Source organism: Melanotaenia boesemani, chromosome 14 (assembly GCF_017639745.1).
Source record: "Melanotaenia boesemani isolate fMelBoe1 chromosome 14, fMelBoe1.pri, whole genome shotgun sequence".
Classification (NCBI taxonomy): domain Eukaryota; kingdom Metazoa; phylum Chordata; class Actinopteri; order Atheriniformes; family Melanotaeniidae; genus Melanotaenia; species Melanotaenia boesemani.
Window position 1 is genome coordinate 26,281,968 of NC_055695.1, and position 23,412 is coordinate 26,305,379.

At 40.9% G+C, this 23,412-nt stretch overlaps 1 protein-coding gene across 13 annotated transcripts in view; it reads left to right on the plus strand.

Annotated features, from left to right (window-relative positions):
* The window catches only part of dab1a (DAB adaptor protein 1a), a 92,413-nt gene that overhangs the window by 14,332 nt on the left and 54,669 nt on the right, over positions 1-23,412 (plus strand). For all 13 annotated transcript variants that reach the window (XM_042005290.1, XM_042005288.1, XM_042005292.1 and 10 more), the window contains exon 2: positions 20,345-20,630. In XM_042005290.1, coding sequence (XP_041861224.1) covers positions 20,561-20,630 — 70 coding nt within the window. In that variant the 5' untranslated portion in view covers positions 20,345-20,560. The remainder of the gene's footprint in view (positions 1-20,344; positions 20,631-23,412) is intronic.

The window sequence follows — 23,412 nt, forward strand, 5'->3', positions numbered from 1 at the left end:
TTTTTTTGGGAAGGGAGGGGACAAGAGTGTTAAAAGACCACCCATTCAGCTGTGAGACTGAGCCTGGCATGCACTGCATGAATGTGTGTGTCTGTGTGCCTAAAGCTGAATTAATGAAAATGACAAGATTAAATGAGTGTGAACTGATTTGATGCTTTCACACTCTTAATCGCCATGGCTAGAGAAGGCAGACATATTTGGCCGAGGTACATTTAGAAGTTGATAATACATCTTAGATGACTTGACTGAATGCATTTATGATCGTGTTTGATTTTAAATGTCGTACATGATTGTTTTCTCAGCACATTTGCAAGTTTAAAACTGCCCCAGACTTTTGTCCCACAGACAAAACCGAACCCTTAAAGTGAAAAGAGACAGTTCTTCATTTATCTTCCCTTCTTTTTGTCTCTTATGTGAGGTAAGTAGCAACGGAATAGGAAACTAAAGCTAGAGAGGAAGAAAGGATTAGAGATGTCTGAAAGAAACTGGGGAAGGTGTGTATGACCAGGGGTGGGAAAGAAAGAGCAGCAGGAAGTGAGAGATGATGGAGAAGTGAGGTGAGAAATGGTTGTGATTGCCTGCTGTGCCTCAGCAGATTCTGCAGTGTTATTAACTTATGTGTTCGGTCCAGCTCACCTAACCTAGTCCTCACCTGCAACCTGGCATGTGTGTGTGGCCTCGTGTTTGTGTGAGTGCCGAATAGTTTTTAAAGTTGGAAATTGGGTTTGCCGTCTCACCTTTCTCTCTTCATCCTCTCTGGAGATTCCGGAGTTGTCCAGAGAAAACAGACTCTTACCTTGGCCTTAACTGTAAATCAGCCCCGGAGTGAGTTCTTGCTGTGATCCCCCCTCATGCTGCCTTGAACCAGAGCTCTCCTGAGAGAACAATTTAATGATCCCCTGTCTGATAAACAGAGGCCAGAGGGATGAATGGAAATGTGTGCTGAAGAGAGTATTTGAAGCACACATTGTCTGTCAGGTGGCTTTCCCTAAATGTGAACCTCTCCACAAGAGTGGTCTGACCTCTCCAATTTATTACCTGCACCGGTGTTATCCTTCACATCTCAGCCCTCAGGGACCCAAATGCAGTAATAATACCACAGCAGAGCGGTACACCTGGCCATAAGCCTGGCCTCCTGCTGCTTGTATGCTTTATTAAATAAGAGAGTGGGTTGTGCTGTTTCCTCCTCCATGCTTTTCTGCACAACATGCTGCCTCCTGCTGTGACTATAGGTGTATAATTGATTACATGCTTGGGTACCTTTAGTTGGAGGTTTGAATGTAAGACTGACATTATCAACTAATTTCTATTCCTCTGAACCTACATGTATTTCACCCATGGACTTCTCTTTTCGCCCCTTACAGCCTCTTTCTCCCATTCTTTGCAATACTGTGTGTATTGGAAGGTTATGGATATGTACTCAGAAATGTGGTGGCATTTTTTCTAATATTTAAACCCAATTTCACTTAGAAGCCATAGCAGTGATCTTACTTGGTTTACTTAAAAGTTATAGCACTTCTGTAAAAGTTTTCCAAGATGACGTGAATAGAATGAGTCACATTAAGTTATAGTGACAGAGGGCCAATGGGCCAAAAAGTACAAAGTATGAGCCAATTTTAGGTAGTAAGGATGCTGTTTTTATGCCAGACTGTTCTGTGCTGATTGATTTGTTTTCCTTTTGCTATGATGGAAAAAATGGGAGGAAACAAGACCCTAGAGCGACAGCCTGCCAATCTAAAATCTTTAGCAAATTGAATCTAAGCCATCTGCTTTCTATCAAGACAGCAAAACAGTTTACATACAACATTTGAGCAAATTAAGAGTGGAGCCTGTAGGGCACAATTGGACTATACGAAATAGGAAGCTAATAAATTATAAAACTGATGAGAACATTTATTAGAGATCCCTCTAGTGAGAATGGTGTGAGCATCCAGTTGCGCACCATGGGCATTAATTAAAGCTTCCACTTCAAACTGAACCTAAATTACATCAGCAATGCAGCCTGCTGGAAAAATTAAAACACTTCGAACTCTTTTTGTGGATACTCAGGTACCATTTGATCTGGCTTACCAGAGAGGATGTTACTTAAGCCTTGCAGCTCTTTTTTAAACTATCATAAAGGACTTAATTTACTGTACATTGAACAAAGCCTTCTATAATTTGCCTCTCTTGTACCCCCTCGACACACACAGAGCTAAAACGCAACAAATATAAGCACTGAGAGCTACTAGATGACTCTTTGACATGTAGGCAAGTGGGACCGAAGGTTAAAACACAGACCCTGTTAACCATCATCTGAGCCACAGGTGACACATTTACAGTATCTCTAAGTAGAGGCATCACAACAATCAGGGGTGTAATGATTCTGAAGCCAATACAGACCCTGCGATACAGACATCTGTAACCTCATGCTGCTGCCCTGTTCTCTACTGGAGTCTGTTTACACAAACACATAATAGATGCACATATGTTCCATTAAACATTTTTTGTTATCATAGATGTCAGCTAATTTATTATCTGTCATCTATTCCAACCTGTTCATCCAACTCACCTGACTTCTACAGCCTCTATTGTATGAGGTATTCTTCTAGAATCTGGAACAATCATGCAAAGAGAGCTGTGACACAGCTGGTAAAGTGGGGGGTGTCATGACAAGCGTTTCCTTTTTATTTCAATCCAATTAAAGCTCTAAAAGTGGCAGATATGCCACAGACCCCGGTAAAAAAAAAAAGTGCCCCGAAGTGCAGCATCTGTTTAAGTGTGATGGTAGGTTCAGGGGTGTTTATGTGTGTAGTTGTAGATATTCACAGTAGAAATTGAAGGGATGTTGGATAGGTGGAACTCTTCCAGGTGTTGCAGAGGATTTAATCACTCACCTGTGAGACTAATAGGATGGGCCAGTGGGCCACTCATACACACACATATAGAGCTCATATAAGCATGCACTTGCAGACAAATTACCTAAACTGAAAACAACACTAACAGCACGACTTGTAAAGGCTCATTCAATCATATATTCAAATGCACAACAGCTTGCTGCTGCCTCCCGATCTCTTTTACACAGCTAATCTCCTGCTCTTCTGCTCTTTCTGCTGCCATCTGAGGTAGTCAAGAGGGGGAGGAAAAAAAGAGTAGAGTGGTAGCAAGGTCAGGAGGCAGATAGGTAGAGGCAGCTATTCTCCATGCACGATGTGGCTGCAGGCAGTGCTACAGGTAACAAACACATCAGTCATATACACAGCACACCTGTTACTGTACAGATGGGACGCCCTGGGAGAGAGGCAGGCAGAGCAATGAAGAAAGATGAGTATTCAGACAGAGAGGGAGAAACACAGAGGGGACAGACAAAGGAAAGGGAGGAATAATATTTTTCATGGAAAGGAGATTGCTGCACCTGTTTGTGTCACACTCCGATGGGAGTAGGGCTGAGGCAACAATGGAGGATGGGGAAGAGGAGGAAGGAATGAAGGGACTTCCTCACCAATGTTCTCCTCCCTCGGGTTTATAGCACACTGTACTTTCTCTGTATTCAGTCTTTATACATATTCAAGCTTAGAAGTTATGTTCAAATAAAAGAAGATTATTTTACAGAACCACACTAGTACTAAACGAAGGGAGAGGTCAGAGGTCATTGTGTGCACAATTAAGATCTAGTACGTTGCCCTTGGCGACTGGAGTGGGCAGGTATAAGGGTACACCTGAAGAGCAGCGTATATGTGCTCTGTGTGATCTTGATGTTGTTGAAGATGAATGTTTCAATGCCCATTGTATAGCAAATCCTTGTTTATCCTTGTTCTGATTTATTTTGGATGTCTCAGTATAATATGCTGAGTTGGTTCTTGAAGGAGGAGATTTATGTTTTAACCAGGTTTATTGAAAAAGCATGGACAGAAAACATTGTACCCTGTATAGGTATATCATTTTCTGTTATCGTTTTTATATCTTGCGTGTACTTTGACTTTTTTGTTGTACAAGTTAACAGATACATAAGATTTTTCCTACTATTGCCACCTTTGGATTGTTTAAATATAGATTATGTAGTGTCTTGTAAGCCCATGTGGACTGAGCACAATAATGTACATGAAACTCAAATAAACAAAATCAAATAAATCATAGTTAGTCTTTTTGTATTTCTCCACCACGCTACAAGTCATCCTGATTATAGCAAGTTCTTTATTAAGCCTCTGCAACTTTCATCAGCCCTCTCTGCTACTGAGATCTACCATTGTCATTTTGTCCTCTGTAATCATAAAATAAAAGGTTTTAGTGTGAATGTGTGTGTGTGTGTGTGCGCGTGTAGTTAGGGAGGTGCTCCCAGCTATAAATTTTATAATCTATCTATTAGCATATTATTCAGAGTTCCTTTTTAGCTGGTGGCGACGTCTGATTGGCTAATTTAAAATCCCAGCTGGTCTTCATCTCACTCTAAGAAGTGAAGATATGAGATGAAGATACAAGATGAGAAAGAAGAGAAATGAGCTCCATCTTTTTATCCCACTAGAGCGATTTCAGCTAATCTATAAGCTTAAGATTGTCCAGAAAAGAATGTTCTTCTCCATTTTAATGCTACTTTATACTTGAGCATTTATTTGGGGTTTATGTTTTAAATATTAGAGTGGAATATTAGCTTTCTGTGTGGGCAAAGGTAAACAAACCGAGGCTTATCTGCAACCAAAACATGATGAGTTCAGTTAAAAAAGCCTCCAAATTCTTAATATTTACTGTATTGTAAAAAATGTGTTGATTTTATCTTGGATATTTTATTCCAAAAAGCTAAAAGGATCTATGAGTGAATATATTTTCCTTTAAACACTCCCACACTGACACTTTTTTTTCTTTTTCCGTCTTGTTCAGTAAGTGCTGTTGCAAGAACTGAATGTGAATTAGATTTTCTTTCATGTTAAACCACCAGATAGCAGTGAGATAAAAATGATCATTTTAGAGCTGGTAGTATTTTAGGATGTAACTAGAGAGAAAAAAAGCTTAAAATATGAATACTGAATAGTCCTCTTTGCTTTTTCTCTTTAATTTGATCCATGCTGACTGCAGAGTCTTATTTCTTAGTGTTGAGTTTCTTAGTGTTTTTGTTTTTAAAAAGTGACTAACTCCTCTTTAAGATGCAACAGGGTTCAGTTTTCCTGTGTGTGTGTGTGTGTTTGGCCGTTAGTAGAGTTGTGTGTGTGTTTGGGAAAAAGGGACAGCAAAGGGAGAATCAGATTGCCCATTCCAGTCACACAGATACTCTTCCACTCCTCAGCCTGTGACAGCACATTTCCTTTCCTCTTCATGCTGGTTGCCTCCTCTCTTCCAGCCCTCTCTTTCTGCCTCTCACCCCCATCTCGCCCTTCTTTCTCCAATACAAATGCAAATTCAAGTTAGCGTTCCTGTCATGACAGTGATCTTTATGAAACCGAACATATATTACTGCTGTTCCTTGTATCTTAATTGCAGCTGTCTCCTTCACCATTCTCTTTTTTTTTCTCCATCTTTCTTTTCCTCCCCTCCCCTTTTTTTGCCTTTTACACACCTCTCCATGGTTTCCAGGCCCTCTGTGCTGCTGTACATATCCGTATCATTAGCAGCTACACTATGATGGATGGCGCTGAGACGATGACCCTGATGGGGTGGGACTCTGCTTAACCACACCATGATTACCTTCACCACACACACACACACACATACACAGAAATGGACAGAAATGGAGTGACATCACGTAGATGACTCGTCAAAGAGGGAAAAAAATGACTTCTGAATTTTAACACCTACCCTCCCTTCTTTACCACTTGCTTCAAGTCACGCACATGCACAAAACCATACACAGCATTTTCTCGGTTTTAAGGGGTTTGTATTGACTCAGAGCCCCACAGGGATGTGAACGCCAATAGCCTTTCCACTCGCTGTGAGAGTTCTGACAGACCGGCAGGCCAGCAGACCGTGGGGTGCTAAAAGGGTTTATTTCAAGAGCTGGCAGAAAGTTTCACCTCCAGGAAGTTTTGCTGACTTCTAACGCAGCACAAGATTTATGCACATCACAATGTTTTGTGTGAGTGTGTGTGTGTGTTTGGCTGTTTGTCTGAAGTTCAAAGAGTTTGGAATTAAAAAAATTCGAAGCTATATGCAAATTGGGTCTTGAGCACAACAAACCCGTGGCAACTGGTTCTCTGAGGATGACATCAGAGGTGTTAGTGGTTGTTAACTTAGCTTGATACAGCCCACTCGACCAGACGTCAGAGCTGTAGTTGCTCCCTTGTAAGGTGATGTGGACACTGATCATGTCAGAGTCCATAAGAAACAACAGGGTCTTATTAAACATGGACACTCAGCAAAGATTGATTTTGCTTGGTTGTCTGTGTTTTATCAGGAAGGGCAAGCGACTGTGACTGCGTGAGGATGATTAGACGCACATGCAGGATGCAGGAGCTGCGACTGACTGATGGACACTAGTGGCAGGAGACACCGTGAGGGAGGACGGGGTGTAAAATGTACTTGTACACCCTGGGAGTCTGTCCCAAGGGTTGAGGGGGCAGACTGAATATAGATATTCCCTCTGCTGGGCACAGTGACAGAGGATCTCTTCCTCCCCCCCTGCAGCACACACAGAGTTTGTAGCCAGCCTGCTCTCTTAGTTCAAGTTAACATTAGTAAGCTGTTCAGGTAGGGCTTGCCAGCAGCTTGCAAGTTTGGAGGTTTTAGTCTGACACTGTTTCAGTTGTAGGCCTGAAGCATCCTCAGCTTCTTTTAGGCTCTCCATTCTTTTCCCTGTTTCCATCAAGTTATATTCCTTCTTTATAGCTTGTCTTTTATTTCCTGCTTAATATAATTTAAATATGCATGTGCTGCTCCAAACAAGAACCACATGCCAAAAGGGACATATAAACCAAATCATTACTGTTAACATGCTGCGATTAGTGACTGCAGATCAAAAACGTGCTGCTCTGGAATTAGAGATGCAAAAATAAAGAGAGCACAGAGAAGAGAGAGCTTGGACAAAACGTGACTGTTTTAGTTATATTTAATGCCTGAGGAAAGAAAGTGAGAAAGTACTCATTGCATTCCAGTTGGTCCCTTGCAGCAGCCTGAGCCTATAGCAGCAAAATAAAATAATATTGCTTGATACCTGGAGGCGCTACCTTCTATTTTACAAACCTTCTATTTTACAAACCTGCTGTGAGTGAAGTTCTCTGTTGGGAAAATATGGTACTATAGGGTCTCTAGTGTTTACCCCATGTGCTCAGCCTTGAGGGGTTTCCAGCGACACCAATACAAACACTGAAGGACTGCCAGGGTGATACCCCCATGTGCTGAAATACGAGATACGGTAAAATTTTGTTTTCTGTATAATAAATCTGTTTTGACCCTTCAGTGTTAATTTCATACAATACAGGCTTATTAAACAAGATGTAAATCTCAGCAACTGTAAAATCAGCCGAATCATGTATTCATGAACTCTGCATGTGTGACAGGTAACCTACCCATTACATCACTGCATCGGTGTAAACATATAATGATAATGACAACATAATGTAAACAGTATCTGACAGCTACCTTCAGCTGTGAAGTCAGGCTGAATTTCCACCTTCATTGTAGAATCTCGTTTTAGATGTTACAGAGTGAGTGACAAGAGGCTAATGTGAGAGAACACGATCTGCCGTGGAGGTTATTGTCAGACCATGCAGGGACATTTCTGAACTGATGTACACATGTTAAAAAATAAATTCTTTAACTGTAAATAACACAATGTTGAGGAATGCAAAAGGTGGAACTTGAACTTGTGGAAGTGCAGCTCCCAGTCAGTCGGTGGTGTCCACATAACAGAGAAGATGCCTGATCATGAAATCTGACCGGCACCCTCTACATTAAAAGCTAGTGTGTGGAAGTACTTTGGTTTCTATGGGTGGTTTAATATGCTCAAAAAGACCATTTTTTTTTTGTTTGTTAGAGGTGAGACCAATCCGATCCAATATCGGTATATATCGACGTGATTGATGGATGGGTATACTGGGTTGAATTCCCCAATCCACCTCACCGATCCACGGAGGAGCTTTTGTGATCCGGTGTTTGCAAATTATAAATATTACGCAGATTTAAGCCAAAGAAAATATTTTGATGCAGAATCAGCTCAAGAAATTCTTCCATTAGAACTTTTATATAAAAAATAATTATATATGATTTAGTTTTTTACTCAGTTTCTAGTTCAGACACCGAGGTTACTGTACGCCTGACAAGTGTGATAGGAAATGAGCTGCCTGTGCTACTTTAGCATGTCACTAATTTGGACATGTTTTAATCTGAAAACATAAAAATGCCAAACGGCAACTTGAAGGTTTCCAGGGTAAAACGCTGTTCAGCTGTGAAGAAACAGAATATTTATTGTGGGTAAATACAACCAAAACATATGCTCTACAGATGATAGGCTTCTTTGGCCAGAAAAAATGGCTCACGGTTAGACGTGGAAGAAGGCGTTCGATGTTCTGATAGAAATGTGGTCAACACAAGACCACTGAGATCTGATGCAGCTCCATGTTTCACTCTAATGTGGTGGAAACAGAAGATGTCCATCATTAACTAATAGAAGAGCCAGTTTTCTTCTTTGTGCTTTGTTATGACAAACATGAGAAGCAATGTTACACATTTCCCCTCTGAAAGTAGTCAGGTTGTCACACAGGAAAAAAGATGCATCAATAATCATTTTATAATCTTTTTATTCTCAATTATGATTGGAATCATAATGAAATTAAATTGTGAGGTTCCTGAAGATTCCCAGCCCAGGTCAGAAGTCTCGCTGCAGAATTGGGGATCAGCTGGAGGCTTTACAGAGACTCTTGATTTAATTTTTTTTTTTTTTACTGCGTTCAGTAATAAGTGCATAAACAAAATTTTAGCATCTTTTTGACAGAATGATCTTTATTACAGGTGTTTTATTTCTGTAGGAATTCACTCAAACCTAAGCTGAAGGCTTGGCATCACAGAACCACTTAAAGCAATGGCAGATAATGAATTTTATGATGCCATGTATAGTATTTAATTTAATGTTATGGCTGATATCTGGTTTATTTGATAAGACACTATTCTGTTTAGTTGAATTGAGCCCACCACCTGCTGGAAAATTTGAACAAAGCTTCCAAAATTGGCACAACGTCCACAGCTGGAGTCCAACCGGGGCATGCCATGCCCTCTTTACCCAATTTCAGTGTCAGTCTTGTCTTTGAACTGTCCATTAAATAAAAAGACAGAAAACAAAACTCATTTAACAGCTGCACAACCTCAAAGTTTCACTGGAAGACATAAATTAGATAAAACTGCATTTGTTGGAAACATCTAACGATTACTAAGCCATTTATAATTTATATGATGAGCTACAGTCTTCACAGGTAATCTGTGAATTTTCTTTTAATAAATTTAGAAACTAAGATTTCTATTATATCCTCACAGCATACTGCAGAACTAATAGATTAATCTGTTATATACTGTGTGGGGTATATCAAGAAAGCTGAGCAAATGGGACCTTGTTCTTTAAACTGAAGTTTGTCCAGCTGCTAGAAACAGCTGCTCAGCTGGAACAGATGTCTACAGATACCGCTGCATGAACTTTATCAGAAGCCTCCCAGTCTTCTGACACTGCTAACAGGTATTTATGTTAAAAGCAGGTGTCTCGGATACATTTCATTGCTTTACTAAAAATGTAGCTGGAAGCATGTGAAATTAGAGTCCTGCTGGTCCTGAAAGTTAGCAGCATTAGCAGCATTAGCAGCTACAGCGCTGTTCTGTGAAACTTCAGCCTGCACAATCAAGCAGCTGCTGCCAGTTTCTGTTTATTGTTCTAGTTTAATATCATCATCTAAGAAGAGCTTAAATATGAAGGAAGTACATGGTTACAGGTTGGGATCACTTCACTTGAAGGCTTCCTTATACAGAACAGCAGGCTGTCAGTCTTCTCACTATTTCTGCATGTTTATTAGGACTTTTTTTGACTTGTGGGCAAATGTACATGTTTCACATTTTCTTGTGAGTCTATGCTGGATTGATGGTAAAAGAAAAAAATGATTTAATGATTTTTTATATATATATATATATATATTTAATACTTTTACTTTTTCAGAAAACATTTAGGTTTTAGATGGATTTTAAAGCAGACTCGTGTATGTGAATGGTACAGGAGGTTAACAGTAATCCCAGACCCTGCTCAGATGAAATCCTCACTCCTACTTTCGCTCGCACAGACTGTTTTGTACTCACAAGCTACCTTGTGCCAAGAAAACGAGTTTCTAATTCTGCTTAATTCTGGCAGATTGATTTGGCACACCAAAGTGAAGAGGCTTTCATACACGATGCATACAGGCATGTGTATGCGTTGTGTTGTCAACACACTGACTTGTCCAATCAAAGGGAATCTGGCAGATCTCAACAGGTCACCAGCCTCAGACATTTTATATACAGTAATGGTTATCTTAAGTTATATATCATTTTTGTGAGTGTCCCTGTGAATTTCCAGGCTGTCAGATTACTTCATACTCAGACTGAAGTAAAACTGGGGGCGGTCGCTGTACAGGTGCAGCTCCTGGACGAGCTGAAGCTCTACGGACTCCTGTCTTGCCATGTGGATATTATGAACACACACCGTCTTGGCTGCTGCTCCTTTTCAGTAAAACTGCTGCCAGGGCTTTACTTTGATAACTTGACAGATCCATTCTGCATCCAAGTATGCATCTAGACAAGTAGTTCCTTCCTGGATATCTTTTTGGTCACCTTACAATTGGCCACTTGGACAGGTCTTGCTTATGTGCGCCCATCTCCCTTGCTTTGCACTCTGCCCCTGCTGCAGGTGCAGATCATACTGCATCCTTTTCAACAGTCTGCTTTCCTTTACAAACAACCAACCTGTTGTATGGCTTCTTGCTTGTTTGCCTGCTTGCCTGCTTGCCTGCCTGCCTGCCTGCGCATGTGTTTGTGCAACAGCGCTGTGCGACATCATGATTAAGTGTTTTGAATAATTGATGATTGCATCCCTCATTAAGTCTCAGTCTTCTACTCTGGCAGACTCTGGCTCTGTCTTTGTGCACCAAAGTCCTCCTATTTTCCTCTCCTCCACTCCACAGATGTAGCAAATCCATCACTCTCTTTAGGCCCTGCTGATGGGGGTCCAGAGGGGCTGTGTAGGATCTAAATCATGTTGAGTGGACATTTTTACCTGGCCAGCAACACCATATACTGTCGCTCACTGATGATGGGCTTATGGTTTTAGAGCTTCTCGGTTTAAAATGAGCATTTTTACATTGACCTTCTTTTCCAGACCTCCTGTCCACCACTTTATTGGGCCTGTAGACTATTTATTTATTCATTCATTCACTGCTGAAGCATAAAATTAAATAAGTAAGACCCCATGAAAATAAATAGAACTAGCATGTATTTGTATCTGCAGGGTCGAGTTGGTCGCAGAGCCCAGTGTGTGTTTGTACTGTGCTCCATCAGTCATGAAAATCCATTACCATATTGCTTACATTTGCCAATTTCTGTTCACAACAAGCAGCCTTAAATCACTGGATAATTCCTGGAGAGGGTGGAGCCAAAGTTCTACCTCCATATGATGCATTGCATGAAGGAAGAGGAATAAGAAGGTTTTTGTAGTGAAGGCCCTCTGAATGATACATTTTTGAGATGAAAAGGCTCAAAATACATGATTTAATGAAAGTACATCTCCCTGAATGCAATTTTAAAGCACAGCGAATGTGTTTTGCATGTATTAATAGAGGAGATAAGTGGTGTGGTGCTGAAAGAAACTGCAGGAGATCAGACTAACAGACCGACAGAAGTGGTTTCAGTGTGGGTTTATTAATAAAGGCATATCCACAATCTGTCAGCAAAAGCCATGACTTCCTCTGTGCATAAAAAAGAGCCTCACACACATTGTCAAAAAGGACCAATTTACATTTTAGCACATTAACACAGCAGAGGAGACACACGCACACGCATACACACACACACATACACACTCACATACACAGGGGAGGTGCAAGGAAAACGAGATTCGTTTTCATCTATTTCCCCTTAAAAGATGAGAAAGGAGGAATTCCCCAAAGACTGAGCAACTCTTTGATATCTACAACCCTGTGTCTGTAAATAGGTTGGGTGAAGATGGTGTATGTGTGTATGTTTCTTTTTCTTTTTTTTTTTTTTTTGCACTCGAATATGTCATCTTGTGGGGTACCCTAATTCTGGCAGGAGATTTTGGGTAAGTATGTGTGCATCTAGATATGTTTACCTTTTACACCGCTGAATGTTCCTCCTAGTGATGCAGGCCGACAGGGAGTCATGTAGAGCATCCTGAGCAGCTCAGAACCACACATTTTAATGTTTCCTGTGCAGTGTGTTGTTTTTTTGCGGCCTGGTTGCCTGCTGAACTTGATGCATTCGTGCTCATATTGGACTCTGCATCTTTTGCAAAGGCTGAACAGTAGTGATAACTTCATGCTGTAACACTACTTGAATTGAAGAATTGTCTTAAATTCAGCACTGCCAATATGATGTTAAAGTGAAACAGCGATTTAGATCAGTGACAAAATTGTGCGTTTTGCTGCCGGTCTGGTAAATCAACCTGCATCCGTACAATAGTCTAGCGAGCTGTGATCATATGCATTTTGACAGCTGGTGATGACTGCACTGACCCATGATGCTGTGTCTTTGCTTGACATTTGTGTGTAAACCATGTCCATCTTCAACTTGAGCTGTTCTGATCGCTCAGCATACAACCAGAATTGTCTAGTTTTCAGCTTGATTGGCCATGACAGGTGATCGACTGGTCAGTCTTGGCAACATCAGATTGTCTGCTGGTCAGATTTAATGCATGAGCTGCTGAATAGTTTATGACAAGTGCATAGCGGCATCGACTGTAACGCCGAAGCGACAAAGATGAAAATCAACATGGAGTTTTTTTAACCAAAGAGACTTAAAGGTCACAGTCTGTTCAGATGATGTTAATTGTTGCATATGTGCTTAAAAGGATTTGCTCTGAGTTAAGACTTTGCTCCATTAAAACAGAGCAGCCTTTCTCCCTGAGGTTGGATTTTAACTTCCCTGACCAATCCCAATGTCAAAATTACTGCATTTATACAAAGGTATTTTTTGTGTATTCAGCTTCTAATCAACTTGTTTATTTTGACACTAATGATGCACTATGTAGATAAACGAACTGGAAGAAGCTACTTTTAGCTTTTCCCACTATGCCAGACCTGAGAGGCACAAGTGTGCAATGACTGCATAGAAAAATCACATTCTTTCTTTATCATTTATCTGAAATTGAAACAAGATGCTGGGACAAATTGTTCCTCGCTAAGATAGACAACTGAGAGATTCACATATTTTTATTCAAATAGTCATATCTTGAAAATATAACTGTAATGAAATCTCTGTTGTAATATTGCCTTAATTATAGAGTAAAATTCTGGCTCAGCATCCATCCTGCTTCTGTATTTTGTCTTAATGACGGCACGTGAAGAGAAGAATTTTCTCATACAGATATGTTGTCACAAAAGGAAGGCGAGCTGCACCATCACACTCAAATCTGACGTACACAAGCAAATTAGCCAAATCTGCTACACCGGTCGTCTCATCCAGTTGGAGGGAATAATACTGACTTCTTTTGATGCGTAGTCAGTGTCTTTTTAACGTTATCTGCTAACATTAGCTAGCACTTGTGATCGGTTCACTGTCGTCCTCCTCTTCATTTTCAAGGCAGCCACTTGAAATATTCTCCTCCTGAACGGCAGTCCTCTTTGTCATAGTCCCAGTTTGAAACCATGATTGCAGTGTTCTTGAAACACTCATCTTCCCTCTCTACATTTTACCTCTGTTTATCTTTTCACTAGGGCTGCAAAGATTAGTCGAAGTTATTGACAATAGTCGACAATAAAAATAGTCGACAACGAATTTACCCGTCGACTATTGTCGGCAAAAAAAACAAAAAGAAAAAACAAAAAAAACTACAGAGTGAGACATTGTCTTCTTCCCTATCTCTGCTGAGAGTTGCTCAATGCACATGCCCAAAGGAAACATATGGTGGCCGACCAGGGAGTAAAACGGCGGCACAAGACATCAAAATTCTGAAATAACTTCATGTTAAACTTACAAAATAAATTAAATACATGTGAGATTTGTAAAGTGAACCTTGTGTACCACAGAAGTACGTCTGCAATGCTCGAACATTTAAAGAGGAGGCACGTTGGACTTACATAACAACCCCATGCAAGATTTTAAAGCTGAAAGTGAAATAAGATCCATTTAATAATTATGAGATATATAATCCGATTGGTCGACTAGTTCTTTTAATAGTCGGTGACTAATCGACCATCAGAATAGTCATTAGTTGCAGCTCTACTTTTCACACACAATTCAACTCATAACCAATCATGTCTCAACTATGCACTAAGAGCATGAACCGGATAACGTAGCAGGCTGATACTGAAACAAAAATAAAAGGAAGACAATGTTTATTTGTTTAATGTGTTGTATGTATTTTAATTCTACTATTTTGATAATATTATATATTTTTAAAATAATTTTATTAAAAAAAAATATTTATGACTTTCCTCCACGTAACACAAGAGCAGGGCTCTCACAGTTACGATTTGGGTTTTCAACGATCATAAAAATGAGATGATCGATTATTTGCTCATTCTCAGTTTACTCTTGTGCTGTTTTCAGTTGCAAATCGAGCCCCACTGGCATTGCAGCACTCTGCTGCAGACTCCTCCCACAGCCCTGACCGCTTTGGTTTTATTCAACTGAAGTTGCAAACACCACTCGAATTATGGGCTGTACACATGGAGGCGACGTCGCTCCTTCTCCATCATTTTCTATTGAACTTGCTCGATGAGGCAAAAATCGCTGCCCTCCTCCAGCCAAGCGACAGGTGACATTCGTGCATGTGAAACGTTGCGCTCGTTCACATAGGCGTGCACACGGGGGCTTGCTTGTGACGCGACACAAAAGAATAGAAAAATATTCAATTTTTGTGAGTTGCGACTAAATAATTCAGCAGCTCCCTGAGACAAAGAGAGACAACAAACGTTACAAACAAATATAACTTATTTTTCTCGCCAAAGACCAGTGCTCAGTTAACACTGAACAATCCGGGATTTAAGAAGCTCATCAACACCTTGGACAAACAGCATCTCATCACCATTTTAGTTCAAGTGTCCCCCCCTGCCCTGTATGATGGATGTGGTGATGGTGTTGATGGTGAAGGACGTAGCTACAGTCCAATGTTTCGCCACTGCCATGGACCTGTGGTCAAGCCGCACCATAGAGCCGAAAATGACTCGGATTTCAACGTGGAAACTAAATGTCTCCAGACTCATTTTTTCCAGATCACACCAGGCAGGACATAGCTGCTGGACTGAGACAAACAATTGTGGGACCTGGGTGGAAAGAAACCTGTCTGTATTACCACAGACAACACTTCAAATGTCACGCTGACTGCAGCCACCCATTTCTCTTTCTCTAATCTTGTTAAATAATTAAGATCTCAATTTCAGTCAATAGTGATTATCATTTTTCCCATAATCAAGCAGCCCTACACAAAAGGGCTCTCGCGTACCACGATTTGAGAATCTAGGGTCTAAAACCACTAAAAAATCTGCTTATTTCTGTGATGTTTAAGCCAAATTAACACTCCCTTTGGCAAGTTTTATGTCTAGCAAGGAGTTTTTAACATACTGACTGGTACATTTTCTAGCATTTCTTCTACACAGGGATTTAACTTGTGTGAGCTTCTTACAACACCTAGCATGCTATTTTCTTCCATAGAATTTTAATGATGTTAAGGTGAAGATGTTAGGCTCGTGATAAAACCTTCAGCTTGTGTCTCTGGAGGTAGCCTAATACGGATTTCGAAGGGTATTTAAGATTATCTCATTGTAGAGGCCACCCTCTCTTCATCTGCAAAACTTTACAGAATTTGCTATTTAATTGAATGCATGCCCTCAACCAATTAGAATATTCCCCTTGCTGCACTGCAAGCCATTAACCATGATGAATCCACCTCCATGCTCAACAGGTGGATACAGCTTATCATGAAACTGTACATGTCTTCCCAAGTATATCACCGTTCCAGTTTGCTCCAATTTCTTTACTCTTTACTGAGAAAACTTCACATCTTAAAATAGCTTTCTCCTATTTTCTTTTTTTTTTCTTTTTATCTTGTCCTGTCCAGCATCATGACAGCAGAATGATGATCATGTGCTGAACAAATTTGCTATGCAAAGAGAGAGCATCATTGACACAGTGTAAAGGAAATCAGGCTTTGTGGATGCGAGGCTCACCTTGATAGTTGAATATTCTTTATTTTTTTATTGGTTATTGCCAAATTTCATATTCAAGGGAAAAGTGAAGAGAGAAAAAAAAAGAGGCAAAGACACAAAAGTTAAAAAGCAACAGCAACAACTGAACAGTACAAACTCGGACAGTCAGCAGTTACATTTGTGAAAAATAATTTACAGAAAACATCCTACAGCTGCTATAAGAAAACAAAGCAGAGAATCATCAGGAGCACCCATAGGAAGAAAACAGAACATGAGCAACAACACCAGCAACAAGTATATGAAATCACAACTGTTGATTAAACCTGCAGGATGATACAGTTACTTTGTAAGCCTGTGTGTGGAAGTGAGTGTGTGTGTTTCAGTGTAAAATATGAGGAATGAGTTGTGTTTAATGAGTGCAATCATGCAAATGCAACTGTTGCATCTCTTGCTTTGTTTGTAGTAGGCAGGGGCTTACAAGAGCCTACAACTGCTGATAAATTGAAAATAATGATTTTTCTACACCAACTAGGGATGTACACTGAAAAAAAAAGTTTTTAAATCACAGCCTACTATTCAGCCATTTTCTCCTGCAGTAGTTGCGTAACCTTTTTGATTTCTATGCTAAAGTGTAACTTTTTCACCCTAAAAATGTGGAGAAAAAAAATACACACTCAGATCATTTTTTTTAATTAGTTTTATGCAATACCACTTCTTCTTATGCTCACATAAGAAGTCACATACGTTTGAACCAGGGGAAGAAAACTTTTACTAATCTCTTCAGAAATGTGAGATTGTGAACAAGCCACCTCGGTTGTTTTTGTTTTTTATTTTCATTGTTGGGCAAAGTATAGTGATATGTGGCAGATATCTGGCATGACACTGAACTTCAACCCACAGCGCATGTTTTCAGGACTTTTTATTGTGTCCTCCTCTGCCTTGCCCAGTGCACTGATACACACTCACACTCACACAGAGAGTCTATTATCTCATTCACCCTTAAGCACGTCATCTCCTCTAACCTCCATTAGTTGATCTTTTACCCTTTCTTCTGTTCTCATCGGTTGTGCTCTATTTCATTCTTCCCTTGCTCTTTGTCTCTTGAGCTGATTGGACTGCTGGAGGTGAGTGGACACATATTTTATCTACTAAAGCCCATAAACTGATAGGTTCTCTGTCCTTGGTTTCTACTCACTTTTAGGTAAAACAGACGTTTATTGACATTTACTCTTTCATTGACTTGCTTGTACGCACTGTCAGCTGACATTTAAAAGTGCTTTTAACCATTTGGGGTTCCTGAAACGACATTTGTGTAAGTCTGTATGCAGTACAGCTAAAAGAAAAACAGTTTTCTCATTTAAACATCTGATCCATGGCAGAACATAACACATGCTAACCTTTCGCGGACGGCTATCATGGTTATTCATCAACAAACATAAGTCGGAAGTTCCTGATAAGGCGGTGGTGTCAGGATACAAAGGTAGCACCAAAGCGAGTGCGTCTGGGGGAGACGAACAGAGCACACGCAGAGAGAGAAAAGTAACGTGGAGGTGGTCTCTATGATTATTCATTATTGAGATGGCAGGAAAGCTGAATGAGTAGAGCCACTAATCTAACTCTGAGCCTGATGGACAGAACACAATTACCCTGAGAGAGTAGAAGGTGGCAGAAAGCAGAGCAGGATAGAGAGCCGGCACCCCCTCCTTCCCCTCTCTCTTGCTTTCTTTTTTTTCCCATTCTTCTGGCACGCTTTACTGTAGCTGCAGATGATTTCTGGGCACTAAGCTCCTGTTGGCAGCATCTTATTTATGGAGTCACAAACACACTCACACACGCATCCTGTACTGTACAGAAAAGTGAACTCACACAGACACAAACACACATCTAGATCTGCACATCACCCACTTGCGCCTGTTGGCATCGCACCAGTTACGGACGTCCAATTTACAGCTCATTTCCCTCTCCTCCACTCGCTGCCTCCTCTGGTATGGCTTCAGATTGCTGTCTGAATCCAGACACACTAAACCATGTTCACATCCTGCTGCAATGCTACATTTAGCACGTGAGCCGATTCCAGGTCGAACCACCACCACACTCTTCCTGATGGCATTTTGGTTGCAAAGTTCTTTCTTTGGCTTTGCTTACATGTTTGTATGATGTGATGATTGGCTTTTTTATTTTTTAACAAGTGAACTTATTTCCTTCTCCAGGGACCAAAGCTTTGGATGTAAGCTTCTTGTTCAAGTCTCAGGAGGAATCAGCATATGTCTGGAGTCTGATGAGGAGTCTTATTCATTTTCAGCCTCAAAGTCTTGTTTCTTGCTCTCTTTTTTTTCTTTTTTTTTTATCAGAACAAGTTTTTGGTTTGCTTGTGATGGTTGGAGAGGCTGGACTTCTGGTCTTGATATAGTTTTGGTTAAGCAAATTCTCCTCTTTGAATTTCTTTTTTTAATGTTTATAGAATGGAAGGTCTTATTTATGTTTTTAGGCACTGAGAGGGTATCCAAATCTCATCTTTTCTGGTTCAGGTTGAGAATTACCTGTGTTTTTTTAGCTGTAAAACTTAAGCGCTGGAAGAATAGGAAATGCTGAAAACTGAGGGAGTACAGACGTGGATATGTTCGGGGTTAGAGCTGCATCCACTTAACTCCATCCTGTCTTTTTTGATTTTACTTCCTCTGGCTTTTTTCTTTCCCCTTTTACCCCTTTGCTCATTATCTTACTCACCCACTCCATGTTTCGCCACCCCTCACTTTCTTTCCACTCTGTTCATTTCTCTTTCCTCTAACCCCTCTCTCTTCATACTCGCTCTCTCTCCATCCATTTGGTGGAACAGTGCTGCTGATAATGCCTGTAATTGGAGTGACTCACACTTTTCCAGTGTGTTTGGACCAGATAAAGAATATTGTCAGCATTTTGCCGACATGGCCTCTGCTGGCAGAATTAAATGGACTCTGTTCTGTTCCGTCTGCAGCAAATTAAAAGCCTCTCAATTCATCTGTTCTCGCCCGAGGCTTACAGGGGCCTCCTATTCACGCTGAAACACCGTGGAGAGGGGGAGGAAGAAAATGTGAGAGATTTCCCTTGTCCCCAAGAAACACCAGTCTTTTTGGTTTTGTTCAAGTCCGCACTCAGCCGCTGTTAGATGGAGGCAGAGAAGGAAAGAAAGGTCAGGACTGATAGTCTAAGAAGAGCTGACGAGCAGCTCAGAGGGTAGTCAGATTCATTATGTGGCACATCACCTTGCAGCTGTCTCATGCCGTCTTTGTACCTCAGTATTTCTAAGTAAGAAAAGAGCCTTTCTTTTAATGTGCATGCATGCAAATGTGCTGGTTTTGTTTGTTCACTTAATAAATTGCAAGTGTGAATTTGAGTGTTTTTGGCTGCTAGAATATGCAGTCACTGCCAGTCAACGCTTCAGAATAAAGTAGCAGCAGATGGGCTGAGAAGAGGCAGAATGCTAGGGTCAGAAGCTCCCATTGAGCTCTGGACAAGCCCCAGGAAGTGCAACCAGTGTCAGCGGCTAAGAAAAAATAGAATGTAACCTGGATCTTGTAAGTTTGGGCCCCCTTCACTTTAGATCAAAAAGATGGACATGTGTATTAAAATGTGCCAATTTTTGTAATTAAATGATTACCCAGATTAACCCAGTTAACTTGGTGGAAATCATGCCAATAAGACCATCTTTATATTTTCTTTGATCAATACTTACACAAAATCAGATTTAAAACTTTTGATTAAAGATTCATAATCTGCACTTTTAAGCCTATTTAAATAATTACTGAATGATTAGAGAGGGAAGCAGACTGTAGAGGTTGGACTGAGCCTCAGTAAATGTCCTTGCTGAGCCATGTTATTGATAGGAAGCATGACATGTAGTGCAGGTCTCTCCAGTCTGTTACCATGGGCAACATCTACTCAAGGCAGATCAGAAACAAGCTCATTCTCATTCTTGTGCCTGCCGATAAATCGTGCTAGGTTTCACCTGCTAAGAGCAAGTACAACCTAACAAAAGCAAAACCTGTTTCTTCCTGTTTTGTCCCCCCCAGATTTCCGTGGGTGTGTGTGGGATGTTGTGTCAGGGCTAAAGCCCATCCCTCTCCCATGAGCCTGTGTGCCCACTCACAAACACGGCGCCCAGACGCACACACCCGGCGCCCACGCACTCACAGCCGGCACTGACGCTGTGAACTGGACCCTCAGAGCCCCTGGCGGATCCCAGACAAGCCAAGCGGAGCCGAGTCTAGCCCACTTGGAGCCTGAGGATGTCAACAGAGACGGAGCTACAGCCAGCGGTCAGGCCCAGCAGCGTCAGACGGGACTCAAAGAGAAAAGGTAAGTACAACACCACAATCAGAGACGGTTCGGGAAAGTTAAACTTAAGTAAAGTCAGTAAAATCAGCAGACTGAAAGAATGAAGTCAGTAAGTCAGGCTACCCTGGCTTTGTTGTGGCTAGTAGTGATTCAGCCATCATTCACTCTGTTATTTACAGTGATGCTTTTCCTTTTTCTACTTATCAAAATGTCAAAAACTTTTTTTTTCTTAGAATTCTTTGTTAGTTGTACTTAAATTTGCAGATGCCTTTGGTTTGGGTTATAAGAAACAGATGCAGGGGTACCACCTTACAGCAGGTAGCTACAGTGACAGACAGGTGCAGGGATACTGCTTTATAGGTTGATCCAAAAAAAAAAAATCTGGTGCAACAACCCCCATAGACAGGTAGCTAGCAGGTGCATGAGAGCATGTCTGGGTGGTTTCAGAGCAGAGGTGATGCTAGAGGATGGTGTGGGGGGGTTGCTGGCTAGGAGCCATCACCCTGTTGTTTGGTGCCACCTGCTCGACTAGTAGAGTGACGCCCAGCATTTTCTAAATAAGCATCTGATTGATGTTGTGAAAACTCCAGACACTGTCGGGGATGACACTTAATGGATGCACACAACCGCACAGAATCACACTCGCTCACTATCACCTGCAGCAGATGCCTCATTGCACATGGCGCGCCTGCAAACAAGCACTGGTTCGCCCATACACAGTGTGTGATGGAAGGCTGAATGCCTCTCATGTCCTATTTGAAGACAGTATTGTTCTGCTGCAATGGAGATCATGTTCATCATTTAGACTGCTCTCCATATTTGGAGGATGCAGACACGCGCACAAACGCCTTCACACACACTTACACACACACAGGGACTGGGATTGAAGCCCAGAAGAGCATATGAGATGGAAGACGAATGGTTAGACTTTAGCTTTGAGATTTGAGGGTTTATTCTTTCCGTCTTTTTCTGTCTCTCTCTTTCTCTCTCTCCCACACACACACACACACACACATTTTCACCCACAGTTCACCTTATATTTAGGTGTCTTGTCTCTAATTGTGTCTCTTTTTTGTACAAATGGTATGAAGAATTAGCTTAGCCACAGGCTCACCGAACTCTGCTCACACAGGATGCATTCATCTTTCTTCTGATCTGGGTCATTCTTCCTGACACACATACGCACACAGACACACACATATACAATCACTTGGTGCTGGGTGATGAAAGTCAAAGGCAATCACAAGCCACACACAAGCAACAAACGTGCATTGGGAGTAGGAAACTTTGTTAATGTGATTCATGTATAGGACCTGAAAGCCCTGTTTATGTGCAGCACACACATATTTTTCTCACCAGCCATCTACTTTCTGTCCAACGGGAGAGCCTAAATTTGAATGAAAATAGATTTACTGAACTGCTGTTTGTCATTCGGGTATAAACGGTTGCTTTACTGCTGTGAGAATCCCTGCAGGATATTCTCCCTCTTCCCTCTCTATCCTCCTTTCACTCCTCAGACTCCTACATGACCTTGTCCTGGAAAAGTGAGACACAGAGCTCAGACTGATCATGAAGAAAAGAGACCAAGTGAGGAAGACTAATGAGTCAATGTGAATGAGAGCTGTTTAATCTCAGCCCTTTGTTTCACAGTCCTGCGGTGAAGAATGTGATGAAAAAACTATCGGAGTGCTTCGTGTCTCACATTAATCGTACCGTCGCTGTGAGCTCGGTCAATGCATCACTGTGTGTGTGTGTGTGTGAGTCCATGTGCATGCGTGTGTTCTTGGTACACACAATTATGTTTCATTTGTGAGCCAGGGTCATTTTTCTAAGAGCCCTTTTTACTCAAGCTGAATTGAATTACCATGACAAGCTTGAGATAACCTTTGAACTTTAGCATTTACATGACCTGAGCTGAATATCTAAAGCTTTCTTTAACAAGGAATCAGTCAGTGATGAGATTCTTGAAGTATAATAATCTTAATTAATCCTAGATAAATCCAAAGAGATTAAAACACTCTACCTCTCCATTCTCCTTGTATCACTGAGCTGTTTATTTCTCTCTCTGCTGATGCGACCTCAGAGTTAAGGGGATGAGCCAGCTCCAGCAGGATGCTGGAGAATATGCTTGTTAATTAGTTTAAAAGCTAAGTTTTTTCCTTAAAGACACATTTTTTATATTCTCTGTTATTAACAAAACATGGAGTTGACAGTCTGCCAGTACAAACTCTTTTATGTGAATGTCAAATTAGAGTAAGAAGCCAGTTTGACATTTATGAGGAGCTTAAGCAGCTGCAGACGGTTTGTCTCTAGTTTTTACATGTCAGCACCTACCTTGTTAATGAAGTGTGATAAACCATGGATGTTTCTTTGAATGGCAATTCCCACTTTTAATGTGCAAGAAAATTGTCCTGACATCACCGTGTAGCACTTCTGTCAAATGTAGTTTTGCTACACTAAAGAGCTGTGCGTTGAAGACTAAATCAAGAACGATAAAATGACACTTTTAGTGTTAAAAGTCAAAAGATCAAATGTGGATAAATCACAAATTGGTTAATAAAGACAAGTGACAACAAAAAATTTAAGCTAGTATTGAATACTAGTATTGAGCTGGCTTATCATTTAAAAACGCATACAGACAGAGCCTTCTGTCCATCATCTACATCTTTTATGTACATAGATGTTGCAAATGGAGCAGTACCACCAGAAACCAGGGGGGGCAGGGTTGTACAGTATAGCTTAAGTTCAACCAGCAACCGGAAGAAAGTTCTAATGTATTGAATTATCATCCTCTGCACTTATA